The 21,888-nt window shown below is 37.6% G+C and overlaps 1 protein-coding gene across 8 annotated transcripts in view; it reads left to right on the top strand.

The window, feature by feature from the left end:
• Positions 1–21,888, top strand: part of TRPC3 (transient receptor potential cation channel subfamily C member 3) — a 70,672-nt gene that overhangs the window by 35,689 nt on the left and 13,095 nt on the right. For 3 of the 8 annotated variants that reach the window (XM_073892210.1, XM_073892207.1, XM_073892206.1), the window contains 7 exons: positions 2,956–3,172; positions 5,260–5,493; positions 7,579–7,843; positions 10,644–10,839; positions 12,992–13,201; positions 14,503–14,550; positions 16,280–16,363. In XM_073892210.1, the coding sequence (XP_073748311.1) occupies positions 2,956–3,172; positions 5,260–5,493; positions 7,579–7,843; positions 10,644–10,839; positions 12,992–13,201; positions 14,503–14,550; positions 16,280–16,363 (1,254 nt within the window). The remainder of the gene's footprint in view (positions 1–2,955; positions 3,173–5,259; positions 5,494–7,578; positions 7,844–10,643; positions 10,840–12,991; positions 13,202–14,502; positions 14,551–16,279; positions 16,364–21,888) is intronic. The other 5 variants (XM_073892211.1, XM_073892208.1, XM_025874007.2 and 2 more) reach the window with 3 other exon arrangements.

Genomic DNA, 21,888 nt, shown 5'->3' with positions numbered 1-21,888 from the left:
GATCATATGATACATGTCTTTCTCTGACTGACTTATTTCGCTTAGCTTAATAGCCTCTAGTTCCATCCACATCGTTGCAAATGGCAAGATTTCATGTTTTTTGATGGCTGCATAATATTCCATTGTGTGTGTGTGTGTGTGTGTGTGTGTGTGTGTGTGTGTGTGTGTGTACCACATCTTCTTTATCCATTCATCTGCCGATGGACATCTTGGCTCTTTCCATAGTTCGGCTATTGTGGACATTGCTGCTATAAACATTGGGGTGCACATACCCCTTCGGATCACTGTATTTGTATCTTTGGGGTAAATATGAGGTAGCAGTTTTGCTGATTCTACTGACAGCTTAATAAACAGAGAGCCAACTGAGTTGGCCTGTGTGAGGAGAACGACCCTACAGCAGTGGTACCAAGAAACAGTGAACCTGAGAACTGGAAGGGCAACTCGTTGGAACCTGTCAAGAGATCTGAGGTTGAGTGTATTAAGTACGGTCACGAATAGTGGTTTGTCGTTCGACAGTTAATTTGAAGAATTCAAGAGAGTGCATGCCAGGTTTCCCCAGCCCTTTATTTCTTCAGAAGATTCTAAAAAAGGTAGAATTTGGGTTTGGGGGGCTTCGGATTTTTTAGATTATTTATCTCTTTAATTTTGCTTGACTCGTTCACTACCTCCATCCCTCTCGCAACTTTACCAGTATAGACTCAATTTAATTGTGCCTCAGAGATCCTCTGAACAAGATATAGGAAGGAATACTAGTCACACTAACAGAATGTGTATTAGGTTAATAAAGGGCACCACCAGGGAGAAGAAGCCATTGTGAGATCCTTTAATTCTGTTTTTATATTCCACAATCTGGTTTTGTTTAAATCAGAGGCAGTTTCAGGAAAAATGAGTCAAGGCCACTTACAAACGATTCTGGAAATCTGTCAGCTCTCTGGCTCAATTGTCTTTCTGGAAGAGTGAGGCCCGCTCTCATATACATGTGAGGCTATTCATCCGTCTCACTTCATTGTTGAGCTTCCCGTGCAACTGAAGGCAGAAAGTTTGTCACTGTGTTGATGACTCAACTAAGTTCCTTTATTATGTATCATGGGAAAGTACCTTACGATTCCTCCAATATATGAACCCTGAAGACTAAAATCTATAAATGTTGAGAGAGTATGCATTAAAGCGAAAATCACTTCCCATGCAAATAATTTCCCTTTCTGAGGGAAATGACTTGGAAAGGTCAGATTTCTAAGTGTTCGTCTTTGGGGACAGCTTAATCAGTTAAAACATTGAAGTCCACTCCTTTTTATTCTTCACTTATAAAAGTGCAGCTCTTATAAATGATGTGATGAACTCTCTGTCTGGCGGAGAGGGTTAAAGGAGGGAATTGAGTCATTTTTTTTAAGATTTTATTTATTTATTTGACAGAGAGAGACACAGAAAGAGAGGGAACACAAGCAGGGGGAGTGGCAGAGGGAGAAGCAGTCTTCCCGCTGAGCAGGGAGCCCAATGCTGGGCTTGATCCCAGGACCCTGGGATCATGACCTGAGCTGAAGGCAGACGCTTAACGACTGAGCTACCCAGGCACCCCTGAATCGAGTCATTTCTGGAGCCCACATTTATACCTGCCATATACCACCTAGCCTGTGGCAAAAAGTACACAGCAAGAGCTCCCCACATATATCCCATTTTTAAGACAGGCATGCTGCTTTATTTTCATGTTATTTAAAGTTAAAAGATCAGCCTTGATGAGAAACAGACTTGGCAGCCCCCAAGAAATCACTGTGTGCTACAGATGAGCTCCCCCAAATGTGTCTCTTTGCAGCTGCAGAACAGCACAGTGATGTGTAAATGTGTTGTTTATTTTTCTATGTCTCATATGGAAAATGTGACATTTGTGTGTCTGCATTCATGTTCAACTCCAGAAATGCTTAACATTCTTTGGTTATTTGTTGACATCAAATTAAGGTTCCGGACATACAAAAACATTTGTTTGAAGTTGCAGTCTCTCAAATGTGAATCTTGGTACTTTTTAAGGTCACAGACTGAGTTTGAAAGTTGGTTCTGAGTATGTAGACTAGAGAACTTATTTGATAAATCTACCAAATGTACCTAATTCTTGGGCCACAGAAGCCCTTGGGACAGGCAGGATTGTTTTTCATTTCTACTAGAACATGGGGCTTTTAAGGACATTATATCACATGGGATTTTAAAGGAGTTACCTTAAAATAATTATGCACTGAACTTTAGAGATGCTTTGGTACTATTTATATGATTTTCCAAACTCAGGGCTGACTTAATTAAGTTAACCTACTTAGAGGTTTTACTTATTGTATATCTCCTTCTTCTTATTGAGGTAATAACACATAAAATATTTACTTGATTCTAATATCTTCTGCCTTTTTTTCATAGCATACAAAGTGCAGCTTGATTTCAGAATATTTAGAAGTGAGAATGAAAATTTATTTCTTCAGTAGTAAGGTTTTTAATCTTCAGAGTCCTTGTTAGGTACTACAAACCCATCATAACACTTAAGTTATAAATGAATGGGTCTCCAAACTCATAACATTTCAGTTATAAAGCAATAAGGAATACACACTACAGATTTGGAGTTTCTTTTCCTAGCCTCACAAAACCCAAATGTTGATTGCATAGTATTTCATGTAAAAATAAGAATAACCAGCATATGCCTTGTGATTTTCAAAAAGGCATCTGTGTATGCAGTCGACCCTAAGACAAATTGGGTATTTAGAAACAATGAAGTTTGAAGACTTCTTAAATTATTCTTGGAGGAAGCATCCCCTAAAAGGAGTAGTTTTCTTAATGTATAGCTCTTCACAGACAGAAGCAGAATTTTGAAAACCTTCTGATTTCATTTATTTTTTTAATCCTGTTAGTCATTTTCAAAAGCAGAAGCCAAGTTTTCCAGAGTAAAAGTTTCTTCTTCTTTGTCTGTTTGTTGTCCTACAGCTGGGGAAAATTCTACGAAGCCCTTTTATGAAGTTTGTAGCACATGCTGCTTCTTTCATCATCTTCCTGGGCCTGCTTGTGTTCAACGCCTCAGACAGATTTGAAGGCATCACCACGCTGCCCAATATCACTGTTATTGACTATCCCAAGCAGATCTTCAGGGTGAAAACCACCCAGTTCACATGGACTGAGATGCTAATTATGGTCTGGGTTCTTGGTGAGCTTACTATTTTACATATTCTAGTTTCTACCAAAAAATAGTGTCTGTATAATGATTATCTTTTTTATCTAAAATGTTATTGTGCGTTATATGGTGACAACATCATCATTGTAAGATAAGCAGAAGAGCAAAATAATTGAATAATTTGGCAGCGTGATGATACTGAAAGGTATCCCTTAACACTAAATAACAATTTTTATGAGTAATAAGAGCCTAGTTATAAATATACCACATTTCTAACTTTAATTATTGAGAAATGTAAATTTAAAAAAATGTGACTCACCATGATGATCAAATATTTAATTGAAATACTTGTGAAATAAACCAGTAGCCATTAACTGATGATTAAAGAACATTTTTTGTTTTCATTTCAGAGGTTTTTTTATGAGAGTTTCCGTTTTCAGAATGCTAGTTACTTCACCTTACAATAGTCCATTTTTTTGCTTTTTTAAATTTTTATTAGCAAAGTGTAGTTGACATGCAATGTTATATTAGTTTCAGGTGTACAACATCGTGATTTGACAAGTCCGTATATTACTCAGAGCTCCCCACAATAAGTGTAGTCTCCATGCAGTGTTATTACAATATTATTGACTATATTCCCTGTGCTGTACTTTTTAGCTCCATGACTTATTTATTTTATTAACTAGAAGTTTGTATACCTCTTAATGTCCTTTTTCTCCTACCCGCCTTCCCCACCCCCCCACTGACCTCCCCTCTGGCAGCCACCACTTTGTTCTCTGTATTGAAGAGTCTGTTGTTGTTCATTTGTTTTGATTTTTAGATTCTACATGGAGGTGAAATCATATGGTATTTCTTTCTCTGACTTCTTTCACTTACTCTCTACCCTCTAAGTCCATCCATGTTGTCACAAATCTAAGATCTCACTTGTTTTTATGGCTGAGTAATATTCCAGTGCATGTTTTGTGTGTGCGCGCATGTGTGTATGTGTGCATGTGTGTGAGTATGTGTGTGCGTGTGTGCGTATGTGTATGCGTGTGTGTGCACGTGCGTGTGTGTGTATGTGCATGTGTGTGTGTATGCACATACGTGTGTGTATATATCTCTATATATATCTCACATCTTTATCCATCCATCAACCGATGGATGCTTAGGTTGCTTTCATATCTTGGCTCACAAGAGCCCATTTTGAATAGCTATGTTAAAGCTAAAAACTTGAAGCCATGAGAGGGAAAAAAATGGAGGTAGGAACTCGTTTATCTATCCATCACTAATTCAGAGTCACTTTATTCTAGTCTCTCTGTTTTACCCAGAGTGTTTTTGGTATCGTCTCAATTCCTGAATTAATAGGTTGGTTATTCCCCTCATTCACTCCTGTGGACTCAACTTACATCAAATAATTATTTTATAAATTGTATTTTGAGCTATGCCATTTTTTAAAATTCCACAATATCTTCTCCTTACGTGGTCAGGACAAGTTGTTAAATTGGAACATTTGGCCCCCTTCTCCGAGAATGGCATCTTCTGCTTTCCATTTCTTCACAATGTCCTAGGGCCCCTGCTTAAGGTTTCCTTCTTTTTCCAGTGATTTTCCTCACCTCCCTGGCATGAAACTAGAAAGAGGAGAGAAGATAGGGGAGTGATGTAAGTGTTCCTGTGTGATTAGGAAACTGATCTTGTTAAGAGTCTATAATAAGTTTCTCATTTAGGGGTTTAGTTCACCAATAATTACTATGGTGTGATAACCATTGGGATCCACAAAGATGAACTTTCTCCTCTCCCCCCAAAAGTCTCATAGGGCAAAATCATTTGACTTAAAGAGTCTTCTTTGCTTATTTTCCTTCCCTCTTTCCTGCCCACCCCTCTGCATAAGTAGCACCATTGCTGGTGCCAAATGTAGAACTATGTTTCTCCAAATTCTAATTCTGACTTAGTTGAAGATTTTTCCTCCACTTAACTCTGCCCAGGGCCTCAGGGAGCTGAACAAGAGCTGGTGCTTGGTGGTGCCTAGTATGATGTGCCTTATCTATGGAGCCTTTTCTAGATGGGGACTGATGGGGGACAAAGTAACAGCTTCTCAGTCTAAGCTGTAAGAGGTAATCTGTACCTTCTGTGTGTGACAGGAATGATGTGGTCTGAGTGTAAGGAGCTCTGGCTGGAAGGACCTAGGGAGTATATTTTGCAGTTGTGGAATGTGCTGGACTTTGGGATGCTCTCCATCTTCATTGCTGCTTTCACGGCCAGATTCCTAGCTTTCCTTCAGGCGACAAAAGCACAACAGTATGTGGACAGTTATGTCCAAGAAAGTGACCTCAGTGAAGTTACACTTCCACCAGAGATCCAGTATTTCACTTACGGTAAGTTATTAACTATAGGCTCCTCATATGAAAGGTCCGCAGAAAAGGTACTGAAACCACATTTTGGAAGGAAGTGTCCATATGTTTAATATGAGATGTGTGTTGAATGTATATGAATAGAGGAGAGAGCATGAGATTTGGAACTATACAAAATTGGATTCCTGTTGAGGCTATGACTCTCCCTTGCTGTGTGTGACTTTGTTCAAGTTAATTTCCTTCTCTGTGTCTCAGTTTTCAAATGTATATAAAGAAGATGTTGCAAGGCAGAAGAAAATTATCTTTAAGCCTAACAATATAATTACTCTCATATATTGTGAAGGTATGAAACTGTCTTAATTAGGGGAAAAAATACCTTGATAAACTGATTGAAGTGGAAGATGAATCCCTGAGAGTGTGATTCAGAGGAGATAAACTGACCATTGACCACCTGCTGTACCGGTGAAGTGAACAAAAACTCAGCAGAGGCAGGAACTGGGAGCCAAAGTGACATGACAATGTAAGCTTTGGAGAACAGGCAGAAATACTGGGGCGAATGTCCTGCCCCTCAACATGAGGTGGAAGGGAATTCATGCCTAACTTCTCTATATCATGAAAAGCAGGGAGACCCCAGCTGATAACCAGTGTGCAAGGATATTGACTCCTTCCTTGCCCAGCACAAACCAGTGGTAAGCAATGTGAGCCTCCCCTCCCTTGAGGCCAGATTGGGGAGGTGCGATTAGCAGATTTTCATGTGGTTGTACAATCTTAAATCTTGAAAGGACTTTAGAAATTTATTACCTACCCCTTATTTTACTGATAAGGAAACTCAGGCACAGAGTTCAAATGTTTTCTGATTGTGAAGAATAATTGTTTATAAATGTAATTAAGGCTTACATTGTGATAACTACAAGTGGCATGTTAACATTGAAGAAGACCGGGTGCTTGCTCAAAAACATAAAATGCACATTTCACACATTGTGAACTTTAAACACATTATCTCCTATTATCAGCAAGCAAAGCTTTTTATATGCCAAGGACTCCAGATCAAATGAGTAAATGATTACCATTTATAATTAAAAATTAGCTTAAATTATATTTTTGTATAATATCTATCCTGACTATTTCAGTAACCTATTTATTTAAATTTATTAATGTGTATCTAATGATTGTCATCTGGAGAGAAATTTGTGAGTTCAGGATTTACTTCTTATTGTGTGTATGATTTTGATCAACTATTTAGCCTTTTTAAGTCTTGGTTTCTGCATCTCTAAGGAGCGGATAATAATAACATCAAATCCATAGAGTTATAGGAACACTCAATAAATGTTAACTTCTGTTGTTGCAAATGTCTACAACGTATCCATTCTTCTGGGAGTGATTCAGTTTGCACAAAATTAGCCACATAGTGGCTAATTCATTGACCTTCCAGGGAAATGAGTATCCAGTAGTCTGCTGTGAACTTACTAAGCCATTTTGAAAGGGGTGGGTCCTCATTTAGAATCCATATCCCAAATTTTTGCACCTCTGTAGCATTTTACATTTTCCAGGAACAAGTCATATTGCTCAGATATCACACCGACAGCACCAGTGTGATTCAGTTGACATTCTTACTTTTCATAATATGACATTTTACTTGCACAAACTGTTAGATGAACTAATTTCCCTGTGAAATATGAAAAAGAAGTTTTGTGCCAACTGAGCCTATGGGATGACAGAACAGTTGGTCAATAAATCTAGTAATGAGGGGATAAATTAGTCAAGTCTGTTGTTTTGTCATTCTGGACACAGTCTGTCTCTGATGAAGGGTTTTAACCTCTTTCTTTATCTTTTGTACTTGATTCTGTTTCTACTCAATGTGAAGCAGGCTTAGTATCTTTATAATAGTGTTTCCTCCATTAAAAGATTCCATGTGAGTGTGGAATTCATATGTTTCTGGTTTAACATGAAAAACAGTGCCTGGACAGTTAATTAAATCTAGAGTAATTTCAACCAAGATAAAAACCACCTACCTAAAAAATAGATATTATTTAAGGTATTTATTTTGCATGGCTAACAATGACTAGGAAGTTCCATTTCTAATCTCTCTCTCTCTCTCTCTTTTTCTAGCCAGAGATAAATGGCTCCCTTCTGACCCTCAGATCATATCTGAAGGCCTCTATGCTATAGCTGTTGTCCTCAGCTTCTCTCGGATTGCGTATATTCTTCCTGCAAATGAGAGCTTTGGCCCCTTGCAGATCTCTCTTGGAAGGACTGTGAAGGACATTTTCAAGTTCATGGTCCTCTTTATTATGGTCTTTCTTGCCTTTATGATTGGCATGTTCATACTGTATTCTTACTACCTTGGAGCTAAAGTAAATGCTGCTTTTACCACGTAAGTAAAACATCTTATGAAAAAGGTACGATGAAGAGAATTTCTAACAAATCTAGAGGAAGCAAACACACAAAAAATTCAGAAATTCTAATAAAGATGTTTTTAAGGGGAAAAAAATCCATTGAAAACAATGCTTATGTGTGATTACATTGCTCCAAAGGGTCATTTCTTTGAGCTTAGTAAGTGTTCGACCATGAAACAGAGTCAGAATTTGAAAAATCCTGGACAAAACTGACTATTTTGAGAGAATTGGGCAGCAAATTTTTAATACTGGGTGTCCCTTACATTATGTATGACATTAAACTTAGTTTCATCATTTTGTAGCCATTACTATTCAAAAAAGAAGCATTGTCTTTTATTTTAATGTATCATTAATCAGTACAGGAGGTGAGTAAGAAGAAATTAGAGCTCAATGTTGTACGGCTCACTGTAACACTAAAACCACTTCCTTCCTGTGGCCACACTGGTTTCTGTGCTGGGGACTCACCTTGCCTGGGAAGTCTTCCTTGATTAAACTTCCTTAGTCATTGTCCCTTGAAGTTCCCTCAGCACGGACACATCCAGTTGTGAGATCCTCTTCACTCATTGGTGTCTAGTGGTCAAGATGTGGGCCCTCCTTTTTACTGTAGTCATTCCAGGTAGGGAGATCATAAGCCCTCCCTGCCTCACTTTGTATCCTGTCGTGCCACGACTGGACAGAGTCTAGACCTTTGGTAAGTTCCCTGCAGACTAAAATAGAATATTAAGCCCTTTCAGGCATCTAAATTGTTTTGAAATGATTTTTTCCAAAGACTTATATAGAGCAAGTCTTAGGGCTAAAAGAGAACTGAAACTCCCTTTATTGTAATGAAAAAAAAAATCTGTTTGAACCCACTTGGGGAGGGACAGAGAGATCCTACACACAACACCACCCCTTTGAACTCTGTGAGAACTCATCTTATACAACACATGTGTTCACTGTTTTGTGTGAAGATGTGGCAACTTGATATGGTGAAAAGAATATAGGCTGGAAAATCAGGCAGATCTGGATGTGGATGCAGTCTCTGCTGGTTTCTGGTTGTGGTTTTGGTCCAGTTACTCAGCAGTCCTCAGTGTTAGTTTCCTTCTTTTTAAAATAAACACAATAAGGTTGGAGTCAGGTTGTTGTGAGGACTATATAAGGTCATTGATAGAAAGCCTCTTGCACACAGTAAGCGCTCAGGAACTGTCTGTGTCCTCCCCTTTTCCATTGTCTGCCTCTTCCCATACATACAGATTCTCAGGAATCTGTATTCTTGAAGTTAGAGGTGAGAAGGTCTGCAAAAGAACAAGACAAAGGAGTCAAAGAATTTGGGGTTACTGTTACATTAATGGCGAGGAATGAAGAGATTATAGTTTTTCTTAGTCTCCTGCTACCATCTATGCTATAACATCACACAATGAAATGTTTTGTGATAGAGAGTAACTGCATAGAAGTAGGAACCTTTCTGTTAAAACTTCTACCCTCAGGGTCTAGCACACTTTCTAGAACATAATAGTTGTTCCATCAATATTTGCTGAATGATGGAATGAATAAACCAACTAGTACTAAAACCTGTAAATCTATAGAATCGTTATTTAGAATCTGTTACAAATTTTTTTTTAAAAAACACTGTTACCGTAACTGTTTCTTTGGAAAAAGGACTGACTTTTGAACCTTCTGTGTAATGGAATTCTACATGTGTAATTGTTTAATTTAAGGATTATTTTTGTGATTCACAAAGCAGTGGGTGCAACTTGGTTATATGCCAAAACCAGGCAAATTCAGTTGGCAAAGTTCATTGAGGGGATAAAAGTAGGTAAATAATCTGGTAAGGGCCTAAGTGTTCATCTCTATGATGGAAGACTCAGGGAGTAAGTTATATAAATTAAAGGAAAAGACCAGGAATCTTTCAATCTGTTGCCTCCTTTTCATTTCCAGTTAAGTACAACTTTTAGGTAGGGAATATATTCTTGTGGCAAAAAATTCACAGAGTGGCGTCTACAGTGAAAAGCATCTGTCCCCTTCTTCACCACTGACCCCAGTCTCTTATTTCTCCTTAGTTCACAGAGGCAATGGTTTCTTTTGGATACCTTCAGAGATAATTTATACATAAACAAGATTATAAGTATTTGTAAACCCCTCTTTTTTAGTCAAATGATAGACTATTTCACTCTTGCTATGTCTTATTTTTTTACCTAATAGATCTCAGATATCATTTTATATAAACACATGTAGATGGATCTGTCTCATTGTCCCAGTGGCCACAATGCCATCCATCATATAGATGTCGGAATTATTTACCCACCCCCCTATTGATGGGTATTTAGGTGGTTTTCATTCTTCCCTGCTGCCACAGTACAGGGAATGTGTTTGTACATACTTTTTTTTGAAGTGAGTATATAATTTTTATCCTGGCCTTGTTCTACTCCAGAAAACCTGATTTAAATGTCTAAACCACGAATAAAATCAACCCCCAAATTTCCATCCTCCTAGAGGAAAGGAATGGGTATCATGGCATGACGTTCAGCTTTCCTCTGCTGAGTTGAGAGAATTTTCACTTGATAACTTCCAGAAAAGCTGGGCATTGGCACTATTTAATCACAAACTCCTGAAAACCTGAGAGAATGATTTCTATTAAATACTATGATAAAATAATTATACTCTTGGGGCTTATTATGATGATATTTAATGATGGCATTTTACTTCTGTACAGAATTCAGACCCTAACTTGTTTCTCTTTTGACTTTTTCATACTGAAAACTGTCAGTTTATTTACTGTGTGCCTTATTCTTTCAACAGTGTAGAAGAAAGTTTCAAGACTTTGTTTTGGTCGATATTTGGGTTATCTGAAGTCACTTCCGTTGTGCTCAAATACGATCACAAATTCATAGAGAATATTGGATACGTTCTTTATGGAATATACAATGTAACTATGGTGGTCGTTTTACTCAACATGTTAATTGCTATGATTAATAGCTCATATCAAGAAATTGAGGTAAACCTGCTTTCTATCCGTGGTGTCTATTCTTGCTATCTCACTCTAACAGTACATCACATCTGTTTCTGTGCCCTACGGTGGATTTCCAGCTCATCTAAATAGAGAGGCTTATGCCCAAGCAGAGTCAGGACATTTCCCTACATTTTCTTCCTGGGTAGATAGGCCCCCAGCCTCCAGTGTCTTCTAGGAGCACAGCAGGGGTCCCCCTGAATTTACCATCACTCTGCCTTCTCAGTACATTTCAAGTTTTGAAATTTGGGGGCCCAGAAGTATTGGCCATAGGGAAATTATTCTCTCCTAGGTTAGCCAGCCAAGCACCGGAAAAATCCCAGTAGAGGAATTACTAGATGTCTGGCAAACACTGGCAATGTTCTGTATCCAGTCAGAATTTTTAGTATTGTTGAAGTTATCCTACTTCTTGTTTTGGACTGGGCTTGGTTTGATACCTTCCTTCATCGTCATATGTGTGCTTTCCCTTGTCCTCCAGGTTAGTGTTCAGTATCTCTTTAGTGCTTTGCTGTTTGTTAAATGCACCGAGTCTGTGTGTGTTTTAGGAACACACAAAAAGGTTTCTCAAAGCAGAAGTTAGGTCCCCCAGAAATGAAAACTGTGGGATCCTGAATACCTGTTTGAGTGTGGTAATAGCAGTTCTGGGCAGTGTGAGATAAGCAAGCCAACTTCTCCCACCTTTGGACCCCCCTCCTCTTCATTTCTTCTCTCCATCACCATGGGCCAGGACTGAGAATCAAAGTGTTGCAGGGTTTTTTTCTCCTTCATTGGTGCCCACGGTTCTTGGTCACGCTGCTTGCAAGAATGAAGAGGTGGACCAGACGGAGTGGTGGGAAACAAAGCAAAAGTTTATTGAGTGATAGCAAAGTGGTAGTATGAAGCTCCCAAGGTGGGAGGGGATCCAAGAAGGTTGCCACCAGAGTTTCTAAGTCTAGGGGTTTTTATGGGCTTGTTGACAGGCTGTTTTAACCTGATTAACCCTCCCCGTGCCTATCGTCCAATCAGGTTTTTGTCACTGATCACATGGGAAGGGGTGGAGTACTCCTTCCAGGGGTGTAAAATCCTTTTAAGCATAGTTTCCTCTTAGGGTGGGGGCCCCTTGTCCCTGCATGCCTGCCTTCCAACTATCCTTCATCAAAAGGACATATAAGACAGGAGTAGGTCACTGAGGGCCTCATGTGACATTTGAGGATAGATGGCAGACACATAACCTCCAAAGTTCAATTCAACTGAGTGCTGTCTTTTTCCTTTTGCTCTGAAGTATGTTATAGTCTATCTACAGCCTGCCTTGGATGGGTCTAGATGAGGAGGGAGGGCAGGTAAGGAGTGGGGAAGTACGGTCGAATATGTGGAATTATCTTTTCATCCTTCCTTGACCTTGAATTTTTCTAGCATTTTTGCTTTGTTTTTGGCTGGGGAACAGGACATTCTGGTTAAATTTCAGTGGGTAGAGACAGAGGCATATGGAAGAGAAAAATAAAAACATTCTTAGCGGTACTAAGAATATATGTAGGCCAATAGAGGTTATATGCAGATAAATGTACGCAAGTCACTTACCTATTTCAAAAGGATAATTTAGGTTCATTGTATGATCCTACTGGAATATTTGGTTTTTAAAATCGAAGTAGGGGATTGAGGTTCTTGTCTCACGGAGTTGAAGAATGAATCTCGTGGACAAAGGAGAGTGAATAAAGCGATAGAGTTTTATTAAGCAAGGCTACAGAAAAAGCTCTCAGGAGTGAGGGGGGTCCCTGACAGGGTTGCCACTGAGGGCTTTTAGGGTTGGTCTTTTATTGAAGGCTAACTAGGGAACTTAAATCCTTTTAACGTCTCTACTGATAGCACCACTGAGTAAGGATTAGTGACAACACCTTTAATGGCTTACTTCCTTTTTAGGGGCCAGTAATTCTTTATTCATCACAGGTAGCTGTTGTAACAAGATTCTACCTCTGACACCTGGGGCAGGGTAGTCTGGTTTGTTCCCTTCTCTCTGGTGTCCTTACACCTCTGCACTTTTGGAATTTCTGTGCGCCTAATCCCGTAGTGCCCCACCACCACACATACCTATCTCTCCCTACCTAGCCCCGCCTGTCCCTTACTCAAAATGAGTCGTTATTTCTTTTCTGTTTTTGTGACACAGGATGACAGTGATGTAGAATGGAAGTTTGCCCGTTCAAAACTTTGGTTATCTTATTTTGATGATGGAAAAACATTACCTCCACCCTTCAGTCTAGTTCCTAGTCCGAAGTCATTTGTTTATTTCGTCATGTGGATCATTAACTTCTCTAAATGCAGGAGGAGCCGGCTACAGAAGGATATAGAAATGGGAATGGGTAACTCCAAGTCCAGGGTAGGTATCCAAAATTCACCAAGACCTGAAGATGAATGTTCTGTCTTTCTCCTTGTCTTTGATGTTTGTTCAGTAATTTTTATGTGTGGACTTAGAAGATGTTGAAAGTTACTGTCCATTCCATAGTCTTTCACAGACTAATACTTGGTATCTTCACAGTGTTTCAAGAAGTCACTTAGTCTGTACCTTGCTTCTGGTCAGAATTTCATGCAAAGTACCAGATTAAAAACAAAAACATCTTTTTTAACTTGTTAAAAGTAAACAGAAATGTTATTGTGAGAAAATACTCTGGGTTTTGTGTGTGTGTGTGTGTGTTCCATGCTTCTCAGCTGTTATTCTGATGTTAAATAGTTTTAACCTCACATTTTTCTCTTGGCTATATGTATAGTTTACCACCATCATATTCTTCTTATTTGTAGAAACTCTTGATTGGGCTAAGTAATCTTTTTTTTTTTTTTACTATCATAAAATTGACACAGACCTAAGAGCATCCTCATATATTAATCATAAGTACCATTTTTATATGTAATCAAGAATGGTTTGTCCCAGAGTTGTCCCACTTAAGTCATACTTGGGTTTTAGTTTGAGTCATACTCTGATTTTAACAAAGATGAGTTTTATGATAGTACTTTATAATAATGAACTTAATTTTCAGAGATAGAATTGGTAGAGGAGGCAGAGGATATGAGGAGGACCTCAGATACCAGGGAGCAAGACATAGAGGAGCAAATGTGTGGAGTTAAAATAGCATTTTTGCCTAAGTTGTGAAAATGGCCTCTAGTTGTAATACCCCGGAAGCCCACCAGGTGGCAGTGTTACCTCCATAAAGTACAGGCCTGTTGAGCAGAGGTAGGTACTTGTTCTCAGTTGAAGCTAGGGAAAAAAGACTGGATTTCTGCAATTTAATTTCTCACTTTAAAAAATAGATGTGCATTTCTAAGATTTGTAATACCCCGGCATCTTATTCTTTAAGCCTTTTAAGCCTTTTTAAATTTTACCTGGATGTGGGCTCTTAAGGCACTGATTGGGCTATCTCATCCCATGATTTCAAATAGTAGCTCATATGTACACAGTGAGAAGCAGTACAACGTAAGGAAGACAGCCTCTGCGTTAGACCTGGATTTGAATTTTGGCACTTCTGGCTTCCTAGCAAGTAACGTGGATAAGTCATTTCATCGTTCTGAGCCTTAGTTGTCTCCTCTGAAAGAGAGGAAATCTTGTAGGGTTCATGTGAGGATGATTTGAGAGAGATGTACACAGTTCCAGCCTCAACAAATATCAGTGCCCTTCCTCATTCACAGTTTACAAAGTGCTTTGCTGTACATTTGAACCTCATGCAACACTGTGAGGTAGGTATTATTATTATTCCCATTTTATAAATAAGACCACTGAAGCCATTAAAGTAGCTACACAGGTCAGGGAGCTAGCCAGTTGTGGGGTAGGTGTGGAATCCAAGTTTTCCAGCATCAGATGTCTAGCTCTTTCTGCTACACACGACTGCCTTATACTCAGCACCTTGCAGGGCCGCTGATCTCTTAAAGGGGCCAGGCTTTAACTGCCATCCTGGGCAATTCCTGCCACGACTGAAATTGACTTTGTTTTGAAGGCGCTTTGTTTCTCTGGGGATTTATTAACTGAGCCTTTATTATTTAAAACCAGAAGCTTCTCAAGTATGGGAACCCACAGCTCTTGCTCTTCACAACTTAAAGTTTTCTTTCTGTAGACAACTGATTTCCCTGACTTCACTTCTGAGAGTGTAAATTAGTCAGGTCGAGAGAGAGCACATTCCGGTGGCTTGTGGCTGCCTGGGCCTCTGTAAAGGAAATGCAACTGGTGCAAAGGAATGTGAGGGGATCAGATGTGCTTCATTTGAGGTGTCCTCTCCTGCCTGTATTGCACCATTGGCGGAAAGAATAGCTTTTTTTTTTCAGAGAAGTTGCTGGAAGTAGAAAAAAAGTTGGGCGCTGATCTCTCAAGAGGCCATGAGCCTTGGCTTCCCAGTCTCTCCAGATCCAGTTTAAAACCATCACTTTGATTTTATTTTTTTAAATTGTGCATGGAGATGTTTAAATCTCTTTAATATTATTAATACTATGAATATTAATAGATACTCTCTGTGTACTGACTTGAGTAAAAATTTGGAGAAATTATATGTCTCTGTTTTTCTTTTTTAGAAGAGAGGAAGTCGCCTCAAGAAATCTTTTGCGCTAACCAGTAGTAAAACTAACCTCAGGCAGGCAACAGTCAGATACTGACCTCCCGTGGCAAAGAGGAGAATTAATTCGATTAGCCACGGTTTTCTCTTGGCCTGATGGTGCCACTTCCTTCCCCTTAGCATCGCAGTCATTCCTGAGTTATGACGCTGGGAAGTCAGGTGGTGGGTGAATACCCATTTTGGCCTGGGGGCCCTGCCTTTGAATCATACCTAATCGGTAGCAGCTTGCGCAAGAGTAAGAGGCGGTCCCTGCTCACATGCATAAAGAGTAGCCAGTAACAGTGTGCTCTTCTTACTTTCTCTTTCTCCCCACTCTGAAGTTAAACCCTAAAAAGAGGGTGAGAAAAGAAACCCAAAATTCTTTAAGCTTATTTTATTCAAAGTTGTGAATCTGAGTCAGTATAAGGCCGTGATACCTAGGAAGACACGTCATTCTGGCTCATATTTTAGTGTTATAAATTATCGAATGATCCATTCGAACTTGTAGTGTGTTTCTGTTCAAGTGTAGGAGACGAATATAGGCTCAGGAGGGGAGAATTGCTTCTAGGCATCTTTGCCTTCTAGATGGCATGAATACATTTTGATAAAACATCCAAGTCCCCAGGGACAATTATGTTTAGTATGAGTCAGATTTTAAAAATAGGTTTTCAGTTCTATTGCAGTTCACCTTGTGAACATCTTGACAAGTGTGAGCATGTTGCTCATGTTAATTTTTACTGTTGGAAATATATTAAATCACTTATGAAATTCAACTTCCACAAAATGTTCCTTGGAAATGTTATCAAGGAGAATATAGTAGATTATATTTTTGGTTTCCCAATGAATGTATTCTAATTTACTAGGTTAATTGTATTTTTTCCTAGTTAAACCTCTTCACTCAGTCTAACTCAAGAGTTTTTGAATCACACAGTTTTAACAGCATTCTCAACCAGCCAACACGTTATCAGGTAAGCATTCAGTAGATGTATCTCTTTATCTGTATGTAATTCCCTGTGTGTGTGTGTGTGTGTGTGTGTGTGTGTGTGTGTGTGTGTGTGTAGTGAGTAGAATTATGTTCTGATGTATTACAAGGATAGAACAGTAGAGAGAGAAAAATAGTATAGTAGTTGGACAGGACTTTAGAAATCAGAGTCCAAGTCCTCCTTTTTTTGGTTGAGGAAAAAGAGTTCTTTGTGATATTAAAAGCAAAGTGTTGCCAGAGTTTCCAAAGAACACCTTCCAATACCTTGAGCTGGAAAAGCAGTGAAAGATATGAAATATTAGGAAAATAATGCTCTCATAGTATGGAAACCTGATACATTTCTCTAGGTAATCCATTTTTCCAATGAATTCTTAGGCTATATTGTTTCATCAGTACTACTTTAGAGTATGTTTTGCATTTTGATATTAGAATTGATGTTTGAACGCTAAATTCCAACTCAGAAGAAGTTGTAGCTTTTTACTTTCCATCTGGTTGATCATTTTGACTGTAGACTTCTGATGTGTCCAAGACCACAAGAATGAGGATCCAGGAATTTATAATGGATGGTGATGTCAATTAATGGGTACAGTTTTGTACAGTTTTCTTGGAAGCAGCAAATTCTGCAAAATTGCTTGGCACACTTGATTGTCAAAGCCTTTTTAGTGGTTACATTATATCCCATTATATGGTTATATTTAATATGTCAGTGTTCTATCAGCGGAGATAGAGGATATGGCCAATATTTAGCTATTACAAGCAACACAGCAGTAAGTAACCTTGTATATATGACATTTGAAACGTGCAAATCTATGAAATTGTCTGGTATCTAGGCATTTTAATTTTTTAGTTGTTACCAACCTGATTTTGATTGAGCTTGTGCCAGTTTATATTCTTAAAATAAATGTATGAGAGAGCCCATTTCCTCCTTAATGTACCAACAGTGTGTTACCAAAAGCTTTTTATCTTTGCCAAATAGATGGGTGAATATGGTATCACAGTGTAGTTTTATTTTGCATTATTTGTAATAAATGAACTTGACCATCTTTTATTTAGTGTTCCATATGTTTGAGATCCTATGTATTTACTTTTCTTGATGGGCTTTTTGTTATAAGTTAAGAAGAATTCTTTTAAGAAAATCAGCCCTTTGTGATATGAATTGAAAATTTTTTTTCTGTCTGTTGTGTGTCTGTTTAATAATTTTCCGCCAACTTTCTGATTTTTGTATAAACTCCACAAAATTTTTATGGTTTTGATTTTGTATTCTGTTTAGAAAGGTCTTCCCCCACATAAGAATACTTAAGAAATATTTTACACACATTTTCTTGGTTTCACATTTTATATGAAAATCTTTGACCCATGTAGAATATATTTTGATGCAAAGTGGGGGTGGGGATCCAAATTTATTTTTTTCTAGATGATTATATAGCTGGATATGTTTAATAATTATCTTTTTATTGATTTGAAATATCACTTTTATCACTTACTAAATTTCTTTATCTCCTTAGATTTATTTTTAGGCTTTCCATATGCAATAGAACCACATTAATTATTATAGTTTAGAACAAGAGTCAAGCAAAATATATGGACACAGACCTACATATACACATGTCCTCACTTTAAGACTTATTTTACATAATATCCTGGTTATTCTTTCTTGTTTATATTTCTATTTGAGCTTTAGAGTCAGCTTGTGTAGTTTGCAAAATATTTTGTTGATATTTTTATTGTGGCTGTATTAACGTAAGTAAAATTGACTTATTTATAATGTTCTGTCTTCTTTTTCAAGAACATGGCATACCTTTCCATTTATTCAGATCTTATTTGTGTACTCAGGATCATTATAAAGTAGTCCTCCTATTGTTTATATTAATTAGGATTAAGTTTGCTGCAAACCACACAAAACCACCAAATACCACCCACTAAGTAGTTAAAAAAAAGCATAAAATTTATGTTTAAAAAAAAAAACAAAAATTTATTTCTCTCACCTATTCAAGAAGTCAAGAAGTGGTCATTCCAGGGCTGGCATGGTACCTACCAATGTCAGGGACCAAGGCCCTTCTATCATATAATTCTGTCATGACTGGCTTTCAGTCTAACGTGCTCTCTGGTCCAAGAAAGCTACTGGAGCTCTGGCACTTATGTATGCATTCCAAAAGACATTTAGAAGGTGATAGGTAAGAAAGATAAGCCTCCTTCTTGTAAGGAACTTCTGTAAAGTTTCACGACTTACCTGCAATGGAGGCTGGGAAATAAAGTCGTAATTCCTAGTGGCTATTTGCCAAGCTAAAAAACCCGTGAAGAGAATTGGCAGTCACTCCTGAAATGGATTATATTACTTGTCTTGGTGCTTATCTTTATGTCTTTACACACACTTCTATCTCTGTTACTTGATTTATAAGTTGCGAGTTTTATCTTTTCATCCTCCAGCTCTAAAATATGAGAAAATCAATGTGTTTATCTTCCATCATTTCCCCCCTTCTCTCAGCTTTTGTTGGTTAAATCATTAGAATTTGTGGGGGAGGAGGAAAAAAAAACACCTTTTCTCTATACATTAGGTTCTGTAGCTAGGGCCTGTGAATTAAACTAAAAAAAGACAGATTAATGGGAGAAAAAAAAACAGTTTATTTGCACACGCAAAGTGTGTACACACAGGAGAACTCAGTGATGAGTAACTCAAGGGGGTAGTTAGAATGTGGAGCTTATATACCATCTTATCAAAGAGTAGTAAATTTGGGGAGAAGTGACAAGACAAAGGAAAAGAGGTTTGCGTTCCCAGGAGTAGTAAATTGCGGGAGGGTAATATATGAGAAAACCAACAGAAGATTAGGGTTAGTTTATTAAGGTTTAATTGTGCAGATGCATCTCAGTGCCAATTCTCTGTCTCCAGTGATGATGGTTGTTTTAATTCCTCCTGATATGGGACAGGAGAGAGGGAAGACCTTCATAAAGGGAAGTTTATGTCTTGCTTTTAGGCAGGTAGGAGAAGGGTCGTGAGCTCTTTCTGTGTTTTCTCCTTCTTAATCGACTTCAGCTCAAAGTAATCCTCATGCCAAAGTGCTATAAATATCGGGGTGGTATGTTCTGATCCCTTTCACTACCTGGTCAGGATTATAACCCACATTTGTTTTCATTCTAGTTCCACAGAGTCAAAACTCACCACTGATAATTTGTCATAATTTTTCTTTGTAGGTTAAAGTTTGTCTTCCTTTAGTTTCTTCAAAAAGAGCTTATGGGAACTATGTTCCCTCAGTTATTTCACATTCTAAACTATTTTCTGTATATTTATATTGACTTGCTATACAATTCTTTGATTTGACTTTGCTTTCTTGATGTATTTGTAAATATCACTCCACTGCTTCTAGAATGAAATGCTGATGTGAAAAAGTTTGAGGCTGGATTGTTTTTCTTATACTGTTGACCTGAGATTTTGAACGAATTCCCAAATTTTCTGTTTATTTTTTAAATCCAATAACTTGCTGTTGTTTATTCTGTAGGTGAATCTGCATGAATTTTTTCTGGACAAAGTACATCTCTTAAATCCATACATTCAAGTCTTCATTTATTTCTGAATAATTTCCTTAAATTATATCTTGAAATATTTTTTCTGTTCTTTATTTGGGCTATCTTCTTTAAAGATACCAGTTAGATGCCTGCTGAATCTTCTTTGCTTGTCTCTATAGCTACCATTTTTACTCTAATCCATTTGAATTTTTCATCCATTTCTCCTTTTTGGCTCCTTTTTTCTCATACTGTATCTTTTTTTTCTTTTTGGTCTGTCTTCGTTTGTGCTACTTCAAGTTTACCTTTCATTTCTGTGATGATTTTATTTTCTTCTTCCTCCTCTTCTTGAGATCTTCAAGTTTATATATCCTTTCCTTTTTTTGGTTCACCTTATTTTCCTTGCCCTCTTTGTGCTCTTATTTTAAAGACAAGATTGGCTCATTTTTTTTTTTAATGTATCTGAATGATGGCATCATGTATTTTCATTCTTTCTTTAACATTTTTCTGGTGATTATTCTCTATTTGCTATTTGTTTTATCCTTTTTTTCTTAGACTATCTTAAAATAGACTTTGTGTAGATTCCTTACTGATTATTACTCAGTTTTAAATGAAGTGAGTTCTTGAACCAGCTGCTTTCAGGAGGTTGGAATGTTGGAGAATTCCAGATCCTCATTCTCAGCTAATAGAATTTTCCTTTAGGCACAGAATTGTATATGTTCACTTTTTCTTCATGTTTCCCTATCAGAAAATAGCACTACAGGACTAGTCAGACACTCCCTCTCAACCTCACTGACTACTTCTAGCAAATATGGCTTTCCTTGATAATTTCTCCTTTACTCTTCTATTCTAAGCTTCTCAAGATTTTGTATCAAAAAGTCAAGGGAAGTTCTCAGCCATGAATGTCCACCCTTGGCATTTCCTCACCCCCCGACTTGATCTTTTCATATAACCTTTCTAAAAAAGGTATGGATCCCTTTAAGTTTCATCAAAGGAGTTTATGTTTCTGTTTCTTATTCTCCTTGTTGCTTTTGAATGATTTAGAAGTGAGAGAAATTCCCAAGTTTATCATCAAATTCAAACTTCTTGTGTTCTGAAAATTGTTATGCTTCTATAAACTCTGAGAAAAAAAGTTTTGATCAGCTATCAAACCTCACATGCCAATCAAACTTCATATAAATACCTTGATTATATTTAGATAAAGTTTTTTTTACTATGAACTCCACAAGTGGTAACAATTGGTTTAGTTGTTATGGATTTTTGTTTCATGTAGTGTGATTATAATATATGACTTACCTTAAAGAAATCCTAGATCCTAATCTGCTAAATGGGGATTACTTTCTTCAAAGTGGTAACCTTTAGGGATACACTAATTCTAATGGTGCTACCACAGCTCCTAACATTTTTTGAATATCTCTAAAGAATTACTTTTATAATTAGCTTATGAGACACAAAAATTGCTTTAGTCTCATTACTAAACTCAGATATTCACTTTTCAACCAGACTCAATGCCATAGGACTTTACATTTTTTTTCAAAAATCGTCACATCCATCTTCAAAAAAACACATGGCTGTCACCGGTTGGTTTTACCATCCTATGTATTTTAGATCTAAATGAGTATTTCTTCGCCAATTACTTCAAAAGCAGAGAGATTCAAATGCGCCTCAAAGTACAACAGAGGAAGAGTTTCAAAAATACTTTGGTCAATGGCAGTATTATTTATATTAACATTATTAATAATATGCTGAGATCATTTTTATTATGTGTGTAAAGATTTTTTTTTTTACAGAACTAGGGATAATTTTTCTGAAAAATATAAGGACTTGAAGGGATAGCCTTGATTGAATTCTGCTCATGAACACCTGTGTTAGTTCAAGTTAAAGGTACATAGATATACTAAGGTGACCTTAAGAAATGGGAAGTTTTTCTAAGACTCCACAGAGGTAAGGCTGTAAGTTCTTGGGTCCTATTCTCTCTGGTGTCTCCTGTAGCAGATCTGCTTTAACCAACTT

Source organism: Callorhinus ursinus, unplaced genomic scaffold (assembly GCF_003265705.2).
Source record: "Callorhinus ursinus isolate GAN/ISIS: 27379988/994484 unplaced genomic scaffold, GSC_fseal_2.0 scaffold4, whole genome shotgun sequence".
Lineage (NCBI taxonomy): Eukaryota > Metazoa > Chordata > Mammalia > Carnivora > Otariidae > Callorhinus > Callorhinus ursinus.
This window is presented reverse-complemented; position numbering and strand designations above follow the sequence as displayed.